The sequence below is a fragment of the Salmo salar genome, chromosome ssa07, assembly GCF_905237065.1.
Source record: "Salmo salar chromosome ssa07, Ssal_v3.1, whole genome shotgun sequence".
NCBI lineage: Eukaryota > Metazoa > Chordata > Actinopteri > Salmoniformes > Salmonidae > Salmo > Salmo salar.
Window position 1 is genome coordinate 44419438 of NC_059448.1, and position 15714 is coordinate 44435151.

The 15714-nt window shown below is 46.3% G+C and overlaps 1 protein-coding gene across 27 annotated transcripts in view; it reads left to right on the forward strand.

Annotated features, from left to right (window-relative positions):
* LOC106609337 (CUGBP Elav-like family member 2) overlaps positions 1 to 15714 on the forward strand; it is a 189266-nt gene that overhangs the window by 151283 nt on the left and 22269 nt on the right. For 21 of the 27 annotated variants that reach the window (XM_045722032.1, XM_045722028.1, XM_045722030.1 and 18 more), the window contains 3 exons: positions 48 to 182; positions 3891 to 3920; positions 4886 to 4965. In XM_045722032.1, the coding sequence (XP_045577988.1) occupies positions 48 to 182; positions 3891 to 3920; positions 4886 to 4965 (245 nt within the window). The remainder of the gene's footprint in view (positions 1 to 47; positions 183 to 3890; positions 3921 to 4885; positions 4966 to 15714) is intronic. The other 6 variants (XM_045722031.1, XM_045722029.1, XM_014208064.2 and 3 more) reach the window with 1 other exon arrangement.

Consider the following 15714-nt stretch of genomic DNA (forward strand, 5'->3'; position numbering starts at 1 on the left):
TTTTCTGTTTCTCACCCATTTGAATGTCTTCCTCTCTTCCCCTGCAGCGGTGGAGGACAGGAAACTGTTCATCGGCATGGTGTCGAAGAAGTGCAATGAGAACGACATCCGAGTCATGTTCTCCGCGTTCGGACAGATCGAGGAGTGCCGGATCCTGCGAGGGCCCGACGGACTCAGCAGAGGTGTGTGTTTCTTGGGCTCCGTCCATATACACACTCACCCTGACCCCTGACCCCCTCCTCCCTTACCCACCATCCTTTTCACCCCTCCCACCTCTTTATATCCACCCCCTATTCAGTTCTGAGCTCCTTATTCCTCCCCTTACAGTTCTCCTCTAGGCAGAAGGAGAATATATCTTCTCCCTCGCTATTGGCCAACCATAGAGCTACTATGCAATCAGCAGTGCACTGTCCCCCTTAGTCAATCTCCTCTTCATTGGAACAGGGAACAACCCCCCCCCCTTTCTTTACCTTCTTCCCTTCCCTCCCCCTGTCTCCCTTCCCCCCTTCCCCCCTCACCCCCTCCAATCCTCCTGCCTCTTCTCCCCCGTCCCCCTCCCTCTGTGGTCTCTATGTGCTGAGGAGATGGGGCGGGGTCCTGCCCGGCATCACACGAGGCTGTCAATGTCATCGTCACACAGGTTTATGTGGATGTGTCGGTTGTTGTGTGTTTTTCTGTGGATGTTACCATTGTTCTTACTGTTACTGTTGACCGTCTCTCATTATCTGAAGGTCTCTTCTTCTTCTCTCCTCAAGGTTCCTCTAGCGGTCTCTAATACTCTACTGTCACACACACACTCAGTCCTCCTGTCCCTTCATCCTCCTCTCTCTGTCCTCCTGTCCCTTCATCCTCCTCTCTCTCAGTCCTCCTGTCCCTTCATCCTCCTCTCTCTGTCCTCCTGTCCCTTCATCCTCCTCTCTCTCAGTCCTCCTGTCCCTTCATCCTCCTCTCTCTCAGTCCTCCTGTCCCTTCATCCTCCTCTCTCTGTCCTCCTGTCCCTTCATCCTCCTCTCTCTCAGTCCTCCTGTCCCTTCATCCTCCTCTCTCTCAATCCTCCTCTCTCTGTCCTCCTGTCCCTTCATCCTCCTCTCTCTCAGTCCTCCTGTCCCTTCATCCTCCTCTCTCTCAGTCCTCCTGTCCCTTCATCCTCCTCTCTCTGTCCTCCTGTCCCTTCATCCTCCTCTCTCTCAGTCCTCCTGTCCCTTCATCCTCCTCTCTCTGTCCTCCTCTCCCGTCATCCTCCTCTCTCTCAGTCCTCCTGTCCCTTCATCCTCCTCTCTCTGTCCTCCTGTCCCGTCATCCTCCTCCCTCTCAGTCCTCCTGTCCCTTCATCCTCCTCTCTCTCAGTCCTCCTGTCCCGTCATCCTCCTCTCTCTCAGTCCTCCTGTCCCTTCATCCTCCTCTCTCTCAGTCCTCCTGTCCCTTCATCCTCCTCTCTCTCAGTCCTCCTGTCCCTTCATCCTCCTCTCTCTCAGTCCTCCTGTCCCTTCATCCTCCTCTCTCTCAGTCCTCCTGTCCCTTCATCCTCCTCTCTCTCAGTCCTCCTGTCCCTTCATCCTCCTCTCTCTCAGTCCTCCTGTCCCTTCATCCTCCTCTCTCTCAGTCCTCCTGTCCCTTCATCCTCCTCTCTCTGTCCTCCTGTCCCGTCATCCTCCTCTCTCTCAGTCCTCCTGTCCCTTCATCCTCCTCTCTCTCAGTCCTCCTGTCCCTTCATCCTCCTCTCTCTCGTCCTCCTGTCCCTTCATCCTCCTCTCTCTCAGTCCTCCTGTCCCTTCATCCTCCTCTCTCTCGTCCTCCTGTCCTTTCATCCTCCTCTCTCTCAGTCCTCCTGTCCCTTCATCCTCCTCTCTCTCTCTCCTCCTGTCCCTTCATCCTCCTCTCTCTCAGTCCTCCTTTCCCTTCATCCTCCTCTCTCTGTCCTCCTGTCCCTTCATCCTCCTCTCTCTCAATTCTCCTGTCCCTTCATCCTCCTCTCTCTCAATCCTCCTGTCCCTTCATCCTCCTCTCTCTCAATCCTCCTATCCCTTCATCCTCCTCTCTCTCTGTCCTCCTGTCCCTTCATCCTCCTCTCTCTCTGTCCTCCACTGTCCCTTCGTCCTCCTCTCTCTCTGTCCCTTCACCCTCCTCTCTCTCTGTCCTCCACTGTCCCTTCGTCCTCCTCTCTCTCTCCTCCACTGTCCCTTCGTCCTCCTCTCTCTCTCCTCCACTGTCCCTTCATCCTTCTCTCTCTCAGTCCTCCACTGTCCCTTCATCCTCCTCTCTCTGTCCTCCACTGTCCCATCATCCTCTTCATCTCTCTCTCTCTCTGTTCTCCACTATCCCAGAATTCTATTACACATGATCATCCTATGTTACATCTCTTCCTCACTCCCCCAAGCATGTGTCTGTTGTCCTCATGAATATTAGAATCTCAGTCTGTCCCCCTTTAATGCAACATAACCTCCACAATCCCCAGGCTTCCTAACAGCCTGTCAGAGCAGTCTTAGTCCAGCCTGGTCCGGAGCTGTAAATACATGAAGCAAAGTGAGGCTGCAGATAAATAGGCCTTCAAGTGGGTCTGCCTGTCCCACCTGGCTCTGCGCTAACACGGCGCTGCTATTAAACCACAATATCAATCAGAAGCCTGTTCTGTTCCGCCACCCACTATTAATAAAATATGGATCACACCACTGGTGGATCCACGGCTGGGCCTGGGGAGCTACCCTACATTCATGAAAGGACTGTTCCCTTTCTCCTCTCCTATCGGAGCCCGTTGCCTGACGACAGAATGTGGCCTGCTAGATATTTATAGCGTCGGCTAGGTGGCTAAATCCCATCTTCTTCACTGGATGATAAAAAACATACTGGAATGGAAAGAGAAGCTTTTATCAGGTCATTTTTAGCACTGACCTTAATACATCTATGGTTCAGTTCAACAGAGGGGTTTATTTTGGGTATCGAACGAAGGAAAGGGCTCGGAAACTAACCAACACATTTTGGTGGAGCAAAGCGATAGAATGCCTGTCTTCTATTGTAAAATGCCTCATTGGTTCTGTGGTATAACGGCCAGTAAACAGTATTTCAATGGAGAATCCACAGGAACTGCCTTTTAATGAGAGTTGGTGAAAGACTGAGAGTAGACGGCTTTAAAAGACCCAGTCTAGCAGGTCACCTTAACCGGTGGATTCTCTCTGTAGCATAACATCTGGGTCATGTACTTTCAAGCTATTTTTAAGATTTTGGCCCATCTAGAATTACCCCATATTAGTTTCTGAAACTTGCTCAAAGATGACCGACCTTGGCCTTTCTCAACTGCTGCCAGATAGAGCAAGCCCCTGGACAGTAAGAGTCTTCTCAAACTTTAACCCCAAGGCAACTTCATCTGCCGCATCTTGCTACAGCACAGACCTAGTTAGGTTTTATTGGTACCGTTAGGCAGGCCCATAATGAATAGTCTAGACTATCCCTAACCCTCAACCCCGTTCTATCACAGAGGACAAGACAATCATAAAGGTAGAGGATGAATCACAGCCACTCATCTGTTCTCTCCTTCATTCCCTTTCTCACTCTAGTCTTCCTCCCCTCCGTCCTCTCTCACACACACACACACACACACACACACACACACCCATTCACTCACTCGTACTCTCTCTCTTTCTATCTCTCTTTCCATCCGTCCACCCCCACCCCATGCACACAGTTCTGACTAGATGACCTGTCTGCTAGCTAGCTAACTGTATCCTATGCAGTCAGCTAGCTACAAAGTGTGTGGAGTGGGTCTGGGGATGGCTGTGCTACTAGTGCTAGCATGGCTCAGTGTGTGTTAGCGTGTTAGCTTGGGGGGTGGGGGTGTTGAAGCTCTCCTCCAGTATATTGACACTGCCTCTCTCTGATCACTCCCCAACCAACAGGCCTCAGCCAGAGGGAAGCCAACGTTAAGGGTAATACCATTTCATTTAATACTAGACTCTTACCCAACAATTACAATCCCACTGATCAAACTCCAAAGCGCCAAATAGTTAAGAGTTCCCAAAGAATGTGCATCATTCTGCCCGCCACACGCACTCTCCCTCCCTCCCTCCCTCCCCCAAGATTTGCTCAATTTGTGTGATTTTCTGTGATGTCTTTTCAGAACGCATTCTTCATAGAACCCTAGAGACGGTTTGTCAGTCCCCCCACCCCCCCCACCTCCCTCCCCTCTCTCTCTTGTTTGTTCATGTCCCAGAATAGGACAGCAAGAGAGAAGGAGGGGAGGGGGAGAGAGGGGGCATCCAATCAGATACACAATGCAGGCCTAATGAGTTCATATCGTTTTAATGCAAATTGGACAGATTTCCATTCTCTAGAAGACTGGGAGGATACTTGTACAACCAGTGATTTCTGTGTAGGAGCAAGAGAGAGAGAGCTGGGCAGAGAGAGAAAGAGAGAGAGAGAGCTGGGCAGAGAGAGAGAGAGAGAGAGAGAGAGAGAGAGACTGGGGAAGAGGGAGGGAGAGAGCTTCAACCACCCCACCTCATCTCAATGCTCAAGTCATCAACAGCCATCCCCATTGGCGCACCACACCCTGCCAATCAAACACTCTGATTGATTCTGATTGGAGCTGGCCTATTGTGGATGGGGTTGGGTGTGGTCGTCATGGCGCTAGCTGTGCTCTTTGGCTGTTGTTCCTTAGCAACCTGAAAACACTGTTGTCTGCTTGTTTAGTTCTCTGTACAATCTCTGTTTTGGGTTTATAACAACGACGTGTCCAACCCTTTTGTCTTGTTTTGTTTTTTCTTGTCTCCTCCTCTTCCTCCTCCCGTTCCTTCTCCTCTCCCTCTATCCCATTGTCCCCTCCCTCCTCCCGGCCTCCCTCCCTCCCACCATCTCTCCATCCCTCCCTCCCTCCCTCCCTCCGTCCCTACAGGATGTGCGTTTGTCACGTTTTCTACCAGGGCTATGGCACAGAATGCAATCAAAGCCATGCACCAGTCTCAGACTATGGAGGTACTGTACCCTCGCCCTTTCTCTTCAATTTCCTCTCTCCGTCTCTCTCTCTCTCCATCTCTCTTTCTCTCTGTCTCTCTCTCTCTCCATCTCTCTTTCTCTCTCTCTCTCTCTCTCCATCTCTGTATGATAGAATCTGTCGGATGCTGTCACATGCTCGTCATCCTTTGGCCAAATATGTCAAAGTAGGACAAAGAAGAAAAGTCACTTTCAAAACTCTCTCAGTCACAGCAGTCATTCTTCCCAGAAAAAGAAATAACATAAAAGCTTTTGGAAAAAAAGTGTCAAAACAGACAAGGTAACATAAGCAAGGACCCCAGATCACACTGACCAGCCTGACTGGCTCTGTTAAGGATGTCACACTCCTCAGAAAGAGAAGAGATGAGACAGGCAGCATTATAGACGCCCACATTTAGACAGGACCCCCATCAGTGACCCTATGACCTCTCCATTGGGAGTGTGTCTGTGTGGGTTGTGGTGTCCTTGCAGTTTGTAGGGTTTTTGACAGTAGGAGATGACAGGGATGTGATTGCAGGAGAATTACAGGGCCAAGGTCAGACGTGTGTGTGTGTGTGTGTGTGTGTGTGTGTGTGTGTGTGTGTGTGTGTGTGTGTGTGTGCGCGTGTGTGTGTGTGTGTGTGTGTGCGCGTGTGTGTGCGTGTGTGTATGCATGTGTCCGTGTGTGTGCGTGTGTGTATGCATGTGTGCGTGTGTGTGTGTGTGTGTGTGTGAGAGATCTGGTAATGACACAGTGTATTAAAGACAGTGATTGACAGTCACCTTAGTGACTCTCTCATTATGGATGATGATAATGGTAGCCATCCATGTTGATGTGCTGTGACCCTGACAGTGTGCATGTGTCTGTGCTTGTATGCATGTCTATGATGTCTGTGTCATGCGGTGTGTGTTTATGACCCCCCATGTTGCTCTTAATCAGTGTTCCCTATTTATACTATTATAACCTTCTGTACCATGGCCCAGTTAACTTTCCCAATATCCTCTGCTTTTTCACACACACATAAAGCCCTAAACAGGAGGCAGAGATTGAAGTGGACAATGACAATGGGGAAAAAAAGCTTCATTTCCATGTGAAAAACATGCTGCTGACTAGCTCTGGCCAGGACCCAAATTGCTGCACCGTTTTTGCAATGTCCCCAGTTTGTAATTTAAAAGTAATTACTTTGGGTCCGAATGCGGATTTGTAAATAGAGTTTGGTTATTGTCTTGGCTCTATCGTCCCCCACTGTTTTAGATTGTGAGCCTGTGTGTTTGTGTATGTGCAGTTGTATGTGTATTTGTGTGACTTTGCCTTTCACTAATGGCCTTGTCACTGTCGTATCCATTCTCATTATACTCTGGCATTCAGGACACACACACTTTATAAATGTCAGGGCATTATGAAAGTGGATATGAACAGGACAGGTCATTTACGAGAAAACACATTCATTTGAGAGAGAGAGAGAGAGGGGAGAGAGAGAGAGAGAGAGAGGAGAGAGAGGAGAGAGAGAGAGAGAGAGAGAGAGAGAGAGAGAGAGAGAGAGAGAGAGAGAGAGAGAGAGAGAGAGAGAGAGAGAGAGAGAGAGAGAGAGAGAGAGAGAGAGAGAGAGAGAGAGAGAGAGAGAGAGAGAGAGAGAGAGAGAGACTAATACGGTTGTATTTGTGTTACTCATGGTGCTCTGTAGAGCCTGATGATTTGTGGCTGTGTGTATAATATTCATCCTGCCTGTAAAGGCTGTTTAAGTGGTTAGAGGGCTGTTCTCTCTGCTCTGGCTAATATCAGGGCTCCAGGTATAAGTGACCTAAGCAACATTCAGTCGGGGTCTCATCTTACTGTTGAGAGTTAGAATAGTAGAATATACAAGGTGCAATTTCAAAATTTGTTTGTGCAGGAAATTTGCTTTAAAACTGCCACATTTTCTCTCCATCCCGTGGTAAAATGGTGAGAATTGCAGGAAATTATAGCTGTACAATGACTAAGAAAGGGCTCTCTGCCCCATGGCAAAATGTGTAGAATTGTATGACATTTGTTATAAAACTGCAACATTTTCTCTACTCCCCATGGCAAAATGTGTAGGAACGCAGAAAGCTTTCTTTAAAACGGCAACATTTTCTCTACTCCCCATGCCGAAAATGTACTTTAAAATGTAAATGTTTCTCTCTGCTATCAAGAGGGGGGCCAAAATGTTTTGTCCCCCACAACCAAATCTCGCTCAGGGCCCCCAAAAAGCCAGGGCCTGGCTAATATTAGGGCTTCTAGAGACCGAGGCTACACACAACACAGCAAGTGGAGTGTCAGTGAGGAAACACAGCCGTGTGTGTTTGGAGACTGGACAAACAAGACAAGTTAATGGGAGAAAAATTAGGGACGTAGGGATGGAGAGATTGACACAGTGAGGGAGGTATAGCAGAGAAACGGCCGTCTCTGTGTCTGCTATTTACCACCAGCCCATTAAAACTAACAAGCTCATAGTCCTATAGACGGGTTGGTTGTTTAGTAACAAAACGGACGCATGCGCAACTATGGGGCAAAACAGACGGTTGGCTTAGACTGTTGACAACATGTAAACTATATTTAATCTCCAATGTTTATTGAAAAAATATATAATATTGCACAATGAGCAATTGTCTCTCAAATACACTACATGACCAAAAGTATGTGGACACCTGAACATATCATTCCAAAGTCATGGGCATTAATATGGAGTTGGTCCCGCCTTTGCTGCTATAACAGCCTCCACTCCTCTGGGAAAGCTTTCCACTAGATGTTGGAACGGCGGGGACTTGCTTCCGTTCAGCCACAAGAGCATTAGTGAGGTCGGGCACTGATGTTGGGTGACTAGGCCTGGCTCGCAGTCAGCGTTCCAATTCATCCCAAAGGTCTTCGATGGGGTTGAGGTCAGAGCTCTGTGCAGGCCAGTCACGTTATTCCACACCAATCTCAACAAACCATTTCTGTATGGACCTCGCTTTGTGCACGGGGGCATTGTCATGCTGAAAGAGGAAAGGGCCTTCCCCAAACTGTTGCCACAAAGTTGGAAGCACACAATCATCTAGAATGTCATTGTATGCTTTAGCTTTAAGATTTCCCTTCACTGGAACTAAGGGGCCTAGCCGAACCATGAAAAACAGCCCCAGACCATTATCCATTATTCCTCCTCCACCAAACTCTACAGTTGGAACTATGCATTCGGGCAGGTAGCGTTCTCCTGGGATCCACCAAACTCAGATTGGTCCGTCGAACTGCCAGATGGTGAAGTGTGATTCATCACTCCAGAGTCCAATGGCGGCGAGCTTTACACCACTCCAGCCGACGCTTGGCATTGTGCATGGAGATCTTAGGCTTGTGTGCGGCTGCTCAGCCATGGAAACCCATTTCATGAAGCTCCTGACGAACAGTTATTGTGCTGATGTTGCTTCCAGAGGCAGTTTGTAACTCTGTAGTGAGTGTTGCAACTCAGGACAGACTATTTTTACGCCCTACACTCTTCGCGGCTGAGCCGTTGCTGCTCCTAGACGTTTTAAATTCACAATAACAGCACTTACAGTTGGCCGGGGCGGCTCTAGCAGGGCAGAAATTTGACGAACTGACTTATTGGAAAGGTGGCATCCTAGTCACTGAGCTCTTCGGCCATTATACTGCCAATGTTTGACTATGGAGATTGAATGGCTGTGCACTCGATTTTATACACAACAGGTTTGACTGAAATAGCCGAATCCACTAATTTGTGTCCATATACTGTTGTATATATAGTGTACATCATTACAAAACAACACATGGTATCAAGAACAAGATTAAGCTAGCACCTTTGATTCCCCACATGGCAGCTGCTTGTCATTGTTGCTAGCTAACTGGCCATCCAGAACCACAAAAACACAAGGCCTTCTGAAGCCGCATTGTCAGCTAACCCGTTTATATGTATAAGTCTGACTGACCATATAAGGCTACATATATCATCTCCTTATTTAACCTTTATTTAACTAGGCAAGTCAGTTAAGAACAAAATGTTATTTTACAATGACGGCCTACTCCGGCCAAACCCTCACCTAACCCGGACGACGGTGGGACAATTGTGCGCCACCTATGGGACTCCCGATCACGGCCGGTTGTGATACAGCCCGGGATCGAACCAGGGTCTGTAGTGACACCTCTAGCACTGAGATACAGTGGCGTAGACCGCTGCGCCACTCAGGAATACTTATAGAGTATTCTATCTATCATCTATCTATTGCATTTACATATTTTTCCATTCATTTTATTACTTTTTTACATTTATTTTTTACATTTTAGTCATTTAGCAGATGCTCTTATCGTACTAATGTTGAGCCCTGTTCTATTAGGAGGGAGGGAGAGAGAGACAGAGAGAGAGAGAAAAAAAACAGTTTATTTTCTTGTATATATTTCCCGTTTGAGTCCATAAGAAGTACAATCTGTGGCTTGTGTATGTCCTCAGTGGGTGTGGGGGGGTTGTCAGGAGGGATCTCAGGGTGGCTGACAGGGGGGGTGCTCAGAGGGGGTGGGATCCACTGGGCTTGGGGTTCTTAATTTGTCTGTTCTGCTGTGGTGTCGAGGCTATGGTCAGGGGTAGACTGTTCTGCTGTGGTGTCGAGGCTATGGTCAGGGGTAGACTGTTCTGCTGTGATGTCGAGGCTATGGTCAGGGGTAGACTGTTCTGCTGAGGTGTCGAGGCTATGGTCAGGGGTAGACTGTTCTGCTGTGATGTCGAGGCTATGGTCAGGGGTAGACTGTTCTGCTGTGATGTCGAGGCTATGGTCAGGGGTAGACTGTTCTGCTGTGGTGTCGAGGCTATGGTCAGGGGTAGACTGTTCTGCTGTGATGTCGAGGCTATGGTCAGGGGTAGACTGTTCTGCTGTGGTGTCAAGGCTATGGTCAGGGGTAGACTGTTCTGCTGTGGTGTCGAGGCTATGGTCAGGGGTAGACTGTTCTGCTGTGATGTCGAGGCTATGGTCAGGGGTAGACTGTTCTGCTGTGATGTCAAGGCTATGGTCAGGGGTAGACTGTTCTGCTGTGGTGTCGAGGCTATGGTCAGGGGTAGACTGTTCTGCTGTGGTGTCGAGGCTATGGTCAGGGGTAGACTGTTCTGCTGTGGTGTCGAGGCTATGGTCAGGGGTAGACTGTTCTGCTGTGGTGTCGAGGCTATGGTCAGGGGTAGACTGTTCTGCTGTGGTGTCGAGGCTATGGTCAGGGGTAGACTGTTCTGCTGTGATGTCGAGGCTATGGTCAGGGGTAGACTGTTCTGCTGTGATGTCAAGGCTATGGTCAGGGGTAGACTGTTCTGCTGTAATGTCGAGGCTATGGTCAGGGGTAGACTGTTCTGCTGTGATGTCGAGGCTATGGTCAGGGGTAGACTGTTCTGCTGTAATGTCAAGGCTTTGGTCAGGGGTAGACTGTTCTGCTGTAATGTCGAGACTTTGGTCAGGGTCTGAGGTGGGCTGTTCTGCTGGCTTCTCTTCGGGGGTGGCCACAGCACTCAAGAGAGTGATTGAAAAAGCGACTTTCCCGAATGCACAAGTGGTTATCTCCACCCTGCTACCATGCAGCGGGTAAACGCACGTTTTTTACATGACTCTGCCTCAAAACCAAATGTTTACCTGGCCCACTACTCCACCCTGGACTTGAACAGCCTTTACGACCAGGTCCACCTACACAAGGCAGCAGTGCCCACCTTCGCCCTCAACCGCAGCCCCAACACCTCACACAGGAGCAACAGATCAATAGACACCCCGCCCAGACCAGCGAGACACTCTCCCAGACCTGCGGGCCCCCCCCTCCCGGACCTACACATAGAGGACCCACGCCGAGAGGACCTACATCCAGACCACAACACCACCAGCCACATCCACCACATCCCCAACCAATCTACACCTCCCCAAGTCAAACATGCCCATACCCCATTTAGGCCCCCTCAGATCAGACCTATGCCCCTCCTGCCCACCCCATGCCCCCCACACCCGCAAAGAGGGCCTCAACATGAAAGTCACACATACGCCCAGGCTGTGATCAGGCAAACAGGCCCAACTCCCACTCTTACACTAGTCCAAGCCAATAGCATGTACCAGATGCTCAGCAGGCTCTGCTCACACTTACTGGTCTGAGGCAAAACCACACAACTAACAACATTGGACACTTTATGGAACACAAAGCCTTCATTATCTCATCCTGGAATATCCAAGGCCTGAGGTAATCTGCCATCTATCAGAAATACAGACATTGCCATCCTACAATAAACCTGGTATAGAGGAGATGGAGCCACTGGTTGCCCTCTAGGTTACAGAGAGATGGTATTCCAATCCACCAAACTACCATGTGTGAAACAGGGAAGGGACTCAGGGGGTATGCTAATGTGGTATAGGGCAGATCTAACACACTCTAATAAATTAATAAAATCAGGAACATTTTACATTTGGCTAGAAATTCAAAAGGAAATGATCTAACAGAGAAAAATGTCCTCCTGTGTGCTACCAATATCCCCCCACTAGAATCCCCATAATTTAATGAAGACTTCTCCATCCTGGAGGGGAAAATCAATCATTTCCAGGCCCAGGGACATGTACTAGTCTCTGGCGACCTAAATGCCAGAACTGGACAAGAACCTGACACCCTCAGCACAGGGGGACAAACACCTACCTGGAGGTGACAGCATACCCTCCCATATATGCCCCCCTTGGCACAACTACGACAACATGACCAACAAAAACGGGTCACAACTCCTGCAGCTCTGTCGCACGCTGGGTATGTACATAGTCAATGTTAGGCTCCTATGGTAGGTACACCTATAGTTAATCTCTTGGCAGTTGTACTGTAGACAACTTTATCACTGACCTCAACCCAGAGTCTCTCAGAGCATTCACAGTCAGCCCACTGACTCCCCTATCAGATCACAGCAAAATCACAGTCTACTTGAATAGAGCAATACTCAATCATGAGGCATCAAAGCCACAGGAACTGAATAATATTAAGAAATGCTATAGATGGAAGGAAAGTAGTGTGGAAACCTACCAATAAACTATTAGGCAACAACAAAATTCAGTCCCTTTTAGACAACTTCCTGGACAAGACGTTTCACTGTAATACTGGTGTAAACTTGGCAGTAGAAAACCTAAACAGTATATTTGACATCTCAGCTTCCCTATCAAATCAAAAAAATACTAACAGAAAACAGAAGAAAATTAACAACAATGACATATGGTTTGATGAAGAATGCAAAAACCTAAGAAAGAAATTGAGAAACCTATCCAACCAAAAACATAGAGACCCGGAAAACCCGAGCCTACACCTTCACTATGGTGAATCACTAAAACAATACAGAAATACACTACGGAAAAAGAAGGAACAGCACATCAGAAATCAGCTCAATGTATTTGAAGATTCCATAGACTCTAACCACTTCTGGGAAAATTGGAAAACACTAAACAAACAACAACACGAAGAATTATCTATTCAAAACAGAGATGTGTGAGTAAACCAATTCTCAAATATTTTTGGCTCAATAACAAAGAACAAACAGCAAAAACATATACATGATCAAATACAAATCTTAGAATCAACTAGTAAAGATTACCAGAACCCACTGGATTCTCCAATTACATTGAATGAACAAAAGGACAAAATACAAACCCAAAAAGGCCTGTGGTGTTGATGGTATCCTCAATGAAATGATAAAATATACAGACCACAAATTCCAATTGGCTATACTTAAACTCTTTAACATCATCCTTAGCTCTGGCATCTTCCCCAATATTTGGAACCAAGGACTGATCACCCCAATCCAAAGTGGAGACAAATTTGACCCCAATAACTACCATGGTATATGCGTCCTCTGCATTATCATTAACAGCAGACTCGTACATTTACTCAGTGAAAACAATGTACTGAGCAAATGTCAAATTGGCTTTTTACCAAATTACCGTATGACAGACCACGTATTCACCCATGTACACAAACAACGTGTGTGGTAAAAATTTGGCAAAAAACACACGCCACAGGGCCGTGGGGTGAGACAGGGATGCAGATTATTTAGGTTTAGGAAATTATTTATGAAACATGAAAAACAGGTTTAGAGAGACTTTACGCATGAAAGAAAGAAAACGGTGGTTTGATTCGTTCTGAAAATTGCCACATTCTTTAACCCATGGTAATGTTGGAAGATTAGTGTACATATAATTCTAATAGGGAGAATACTGTATAATAGTAGGCTATACCCTCGTCTATTGCCTGCACTAACCATGGAACTGTGGGATGCAGCCTGGTCTTATAGACTAGACGTAACATAGTAAAAGTAAATCCGGGACCCCCAAATGAGTATGATATGTTACGTTTTGGTATGGTTACTTAAGACGGATGGTTAATTAAGGCAAAAACGAAAGTAGGGTATTTGGTCGGACGTATAACGCGAACATCTAGCAACCCAAAGATGCGAGTTGAAATCTAGCTTATTAGCAACTTTTCAACTACTTACTACTTTTTTTTAGCTATTTAGCATGTTAGCTAACCCTTCCCCGAACCCTAACCTTAACCCATAAACCGGACTCTTAACACTAACTCCTAGCCTAGCTAACATTAGCCACCTAGCTAGAATTCGTAACATATTATACGTTTCGCAAATTCGAAACATTTAGTGCATTTTCGCAAATTCGTAACATATTGTACCTTTTGCAAATTCGTAATATGTCATTCGTAACATACAGTATCATACGAAATGGATGATGGACATCCACAAATTAATACATACCATACGAAACGTAACATATCATACAAAAAGGATTTACCTTCAGAATAATATGAAATGCTCTGAGACGAGGTTGTGGGATGACACGGCCAAGTATGCACCGGGTTCAAACTGTTACGGCTTGGTCTGCGCTCCACTCCATAACGAATTAATTAGCATAAATGTATTTTTTTATATATTATCAACTGGCATTTACAGAGGAAGCAAATGAAGGTAAACAAAACAATGTCATTAAATGGAATGATAATGTCGGCTATACCAACTGAAGGGAACTAACAATAGTTGAATATATGTGGTTATTATGTCTACTGGCAGTCAACATTGATAGTGGCTAATATTTAACTTGATAGAAATAGGAAATAGAGAAAGTAAGGGTAGCCTATAATTAAGATATTCGAGCGTGCCCATCCCTACAAGTTAAAAGGCTGTACAATTTAAATTCTGCGTAATGGCACAGCATTTCATAAACTTTACTGTGAGAAAATTATATTTTGATATGCTTAAGTTTGCTGCCATGTGACTGGTTTCACATTTGTCTTCAGCGATTATAAGGTTAAATGGATCCACAAGTGTCATTTATACTCAATTCCCTTATCCAAATGTATGAGTAATTTACCTAGCTCTTATCAATAGCTCTTATCAATAGCTCTTATCAATAGCTCTTATCAATAGCTCTTATCAATAGCTCTTATCAAGTTGTAAATTCGAGTGCATGGAGAACGGTGTTATTTCTATGGGGGAAAAATAGAGTAGATGCTTTTTCCACTTGGAACCGGTAGGTTCACTAGACTTTACTTGCGTGTGAAAGTGGTGGAATTATTAGGGAATTAAGTCGAGGTCAGAATACGGCGTATCTGCGTGTGAATAGCATGCTGTTCTCATGCTAAAGTTCAAGGTCAGAATACGCAATGAGAGAAAAGTGCATAAAAAAAGGAATTATGTTTCATTTACGCATTCTTAACTCAGGATGGAAATCACCCCTTAGAGAAAAGCCATGATTTAGCCCAAATCACTCGAGTATCAGTCTCTGGAGCTCTATGGCCCCTACCCCTCCACCACCCCCCCGGGATCGGCCTCTCATTCTGGGCCGTGTTTTCCAGGCCTGCTGGGTGTCAGCTGGAGTAATGAGATATTTAGCAGAGAGAGAGAGAGAGAAAGCACAAGAGGGCCCTGACTGACTCTCCTCCGAATGCAATTTTCTCCCTTCTTTATCTCTCGTCTGCTCGTCAGAATGAAGGGAGGAAATAAGTGCTGGAGAGAGGGAGTAAATATGGCTGAGCTGCCTTCAGCTAAAGAGACATGTTCATCGGCTGATAGATACAGTCAAAACCTCAGAGATGAACACACAGTGAGAGACACACACACCCACACTCAGACAGACACACAGGACAGCCCTATAGTATGATAGAGAGGTGTATATATATATGCCATCTGGTTAGGATGGCGATCACAGTATGAGCCAAACCCCGTCACAAACTCCCTAACTGAGTCTGAAAACTCGCCTCCAACTAAATCTTTCAATTAAAAGCTTTTTATTCTCCCGTGGCAGATTGTGTGTGTTTGAGCAGGTTTCGCCCCCCAGTTAGGCTTTGATTTCAGCGTGAGTAATGTACTGGTGTGATATGATAGATTATAATGTCTGTGGTTTAGTGTCCTCTGTAGTTAAATCACCGCTGCTGTGTCTTTTATGTTACAGCTCACTGTTTAGCGCGCGCGTGTGTGTGTGTGTGCGCAAGTTATTCTTAACTTTTTTTAATCAAATTTTATTTGTCACGTGCGCCAAATACAACAGGTGTAGACCTTATTGTGAAATGCTTACTTACAAGCCCTTAACCAACAATGCAGTTCAAGAAATAGAGTTAAGAAAATATTTACTAAATTAACTAAAGTAAAACATTTAATAAAAAGTAACACAATAAAATAACAAAAACCAGACTATTTACCAGTACCAAATTATTTTTCCTTATTCAAGTTGTTATCCAATGTTCAATATTCAGACTCA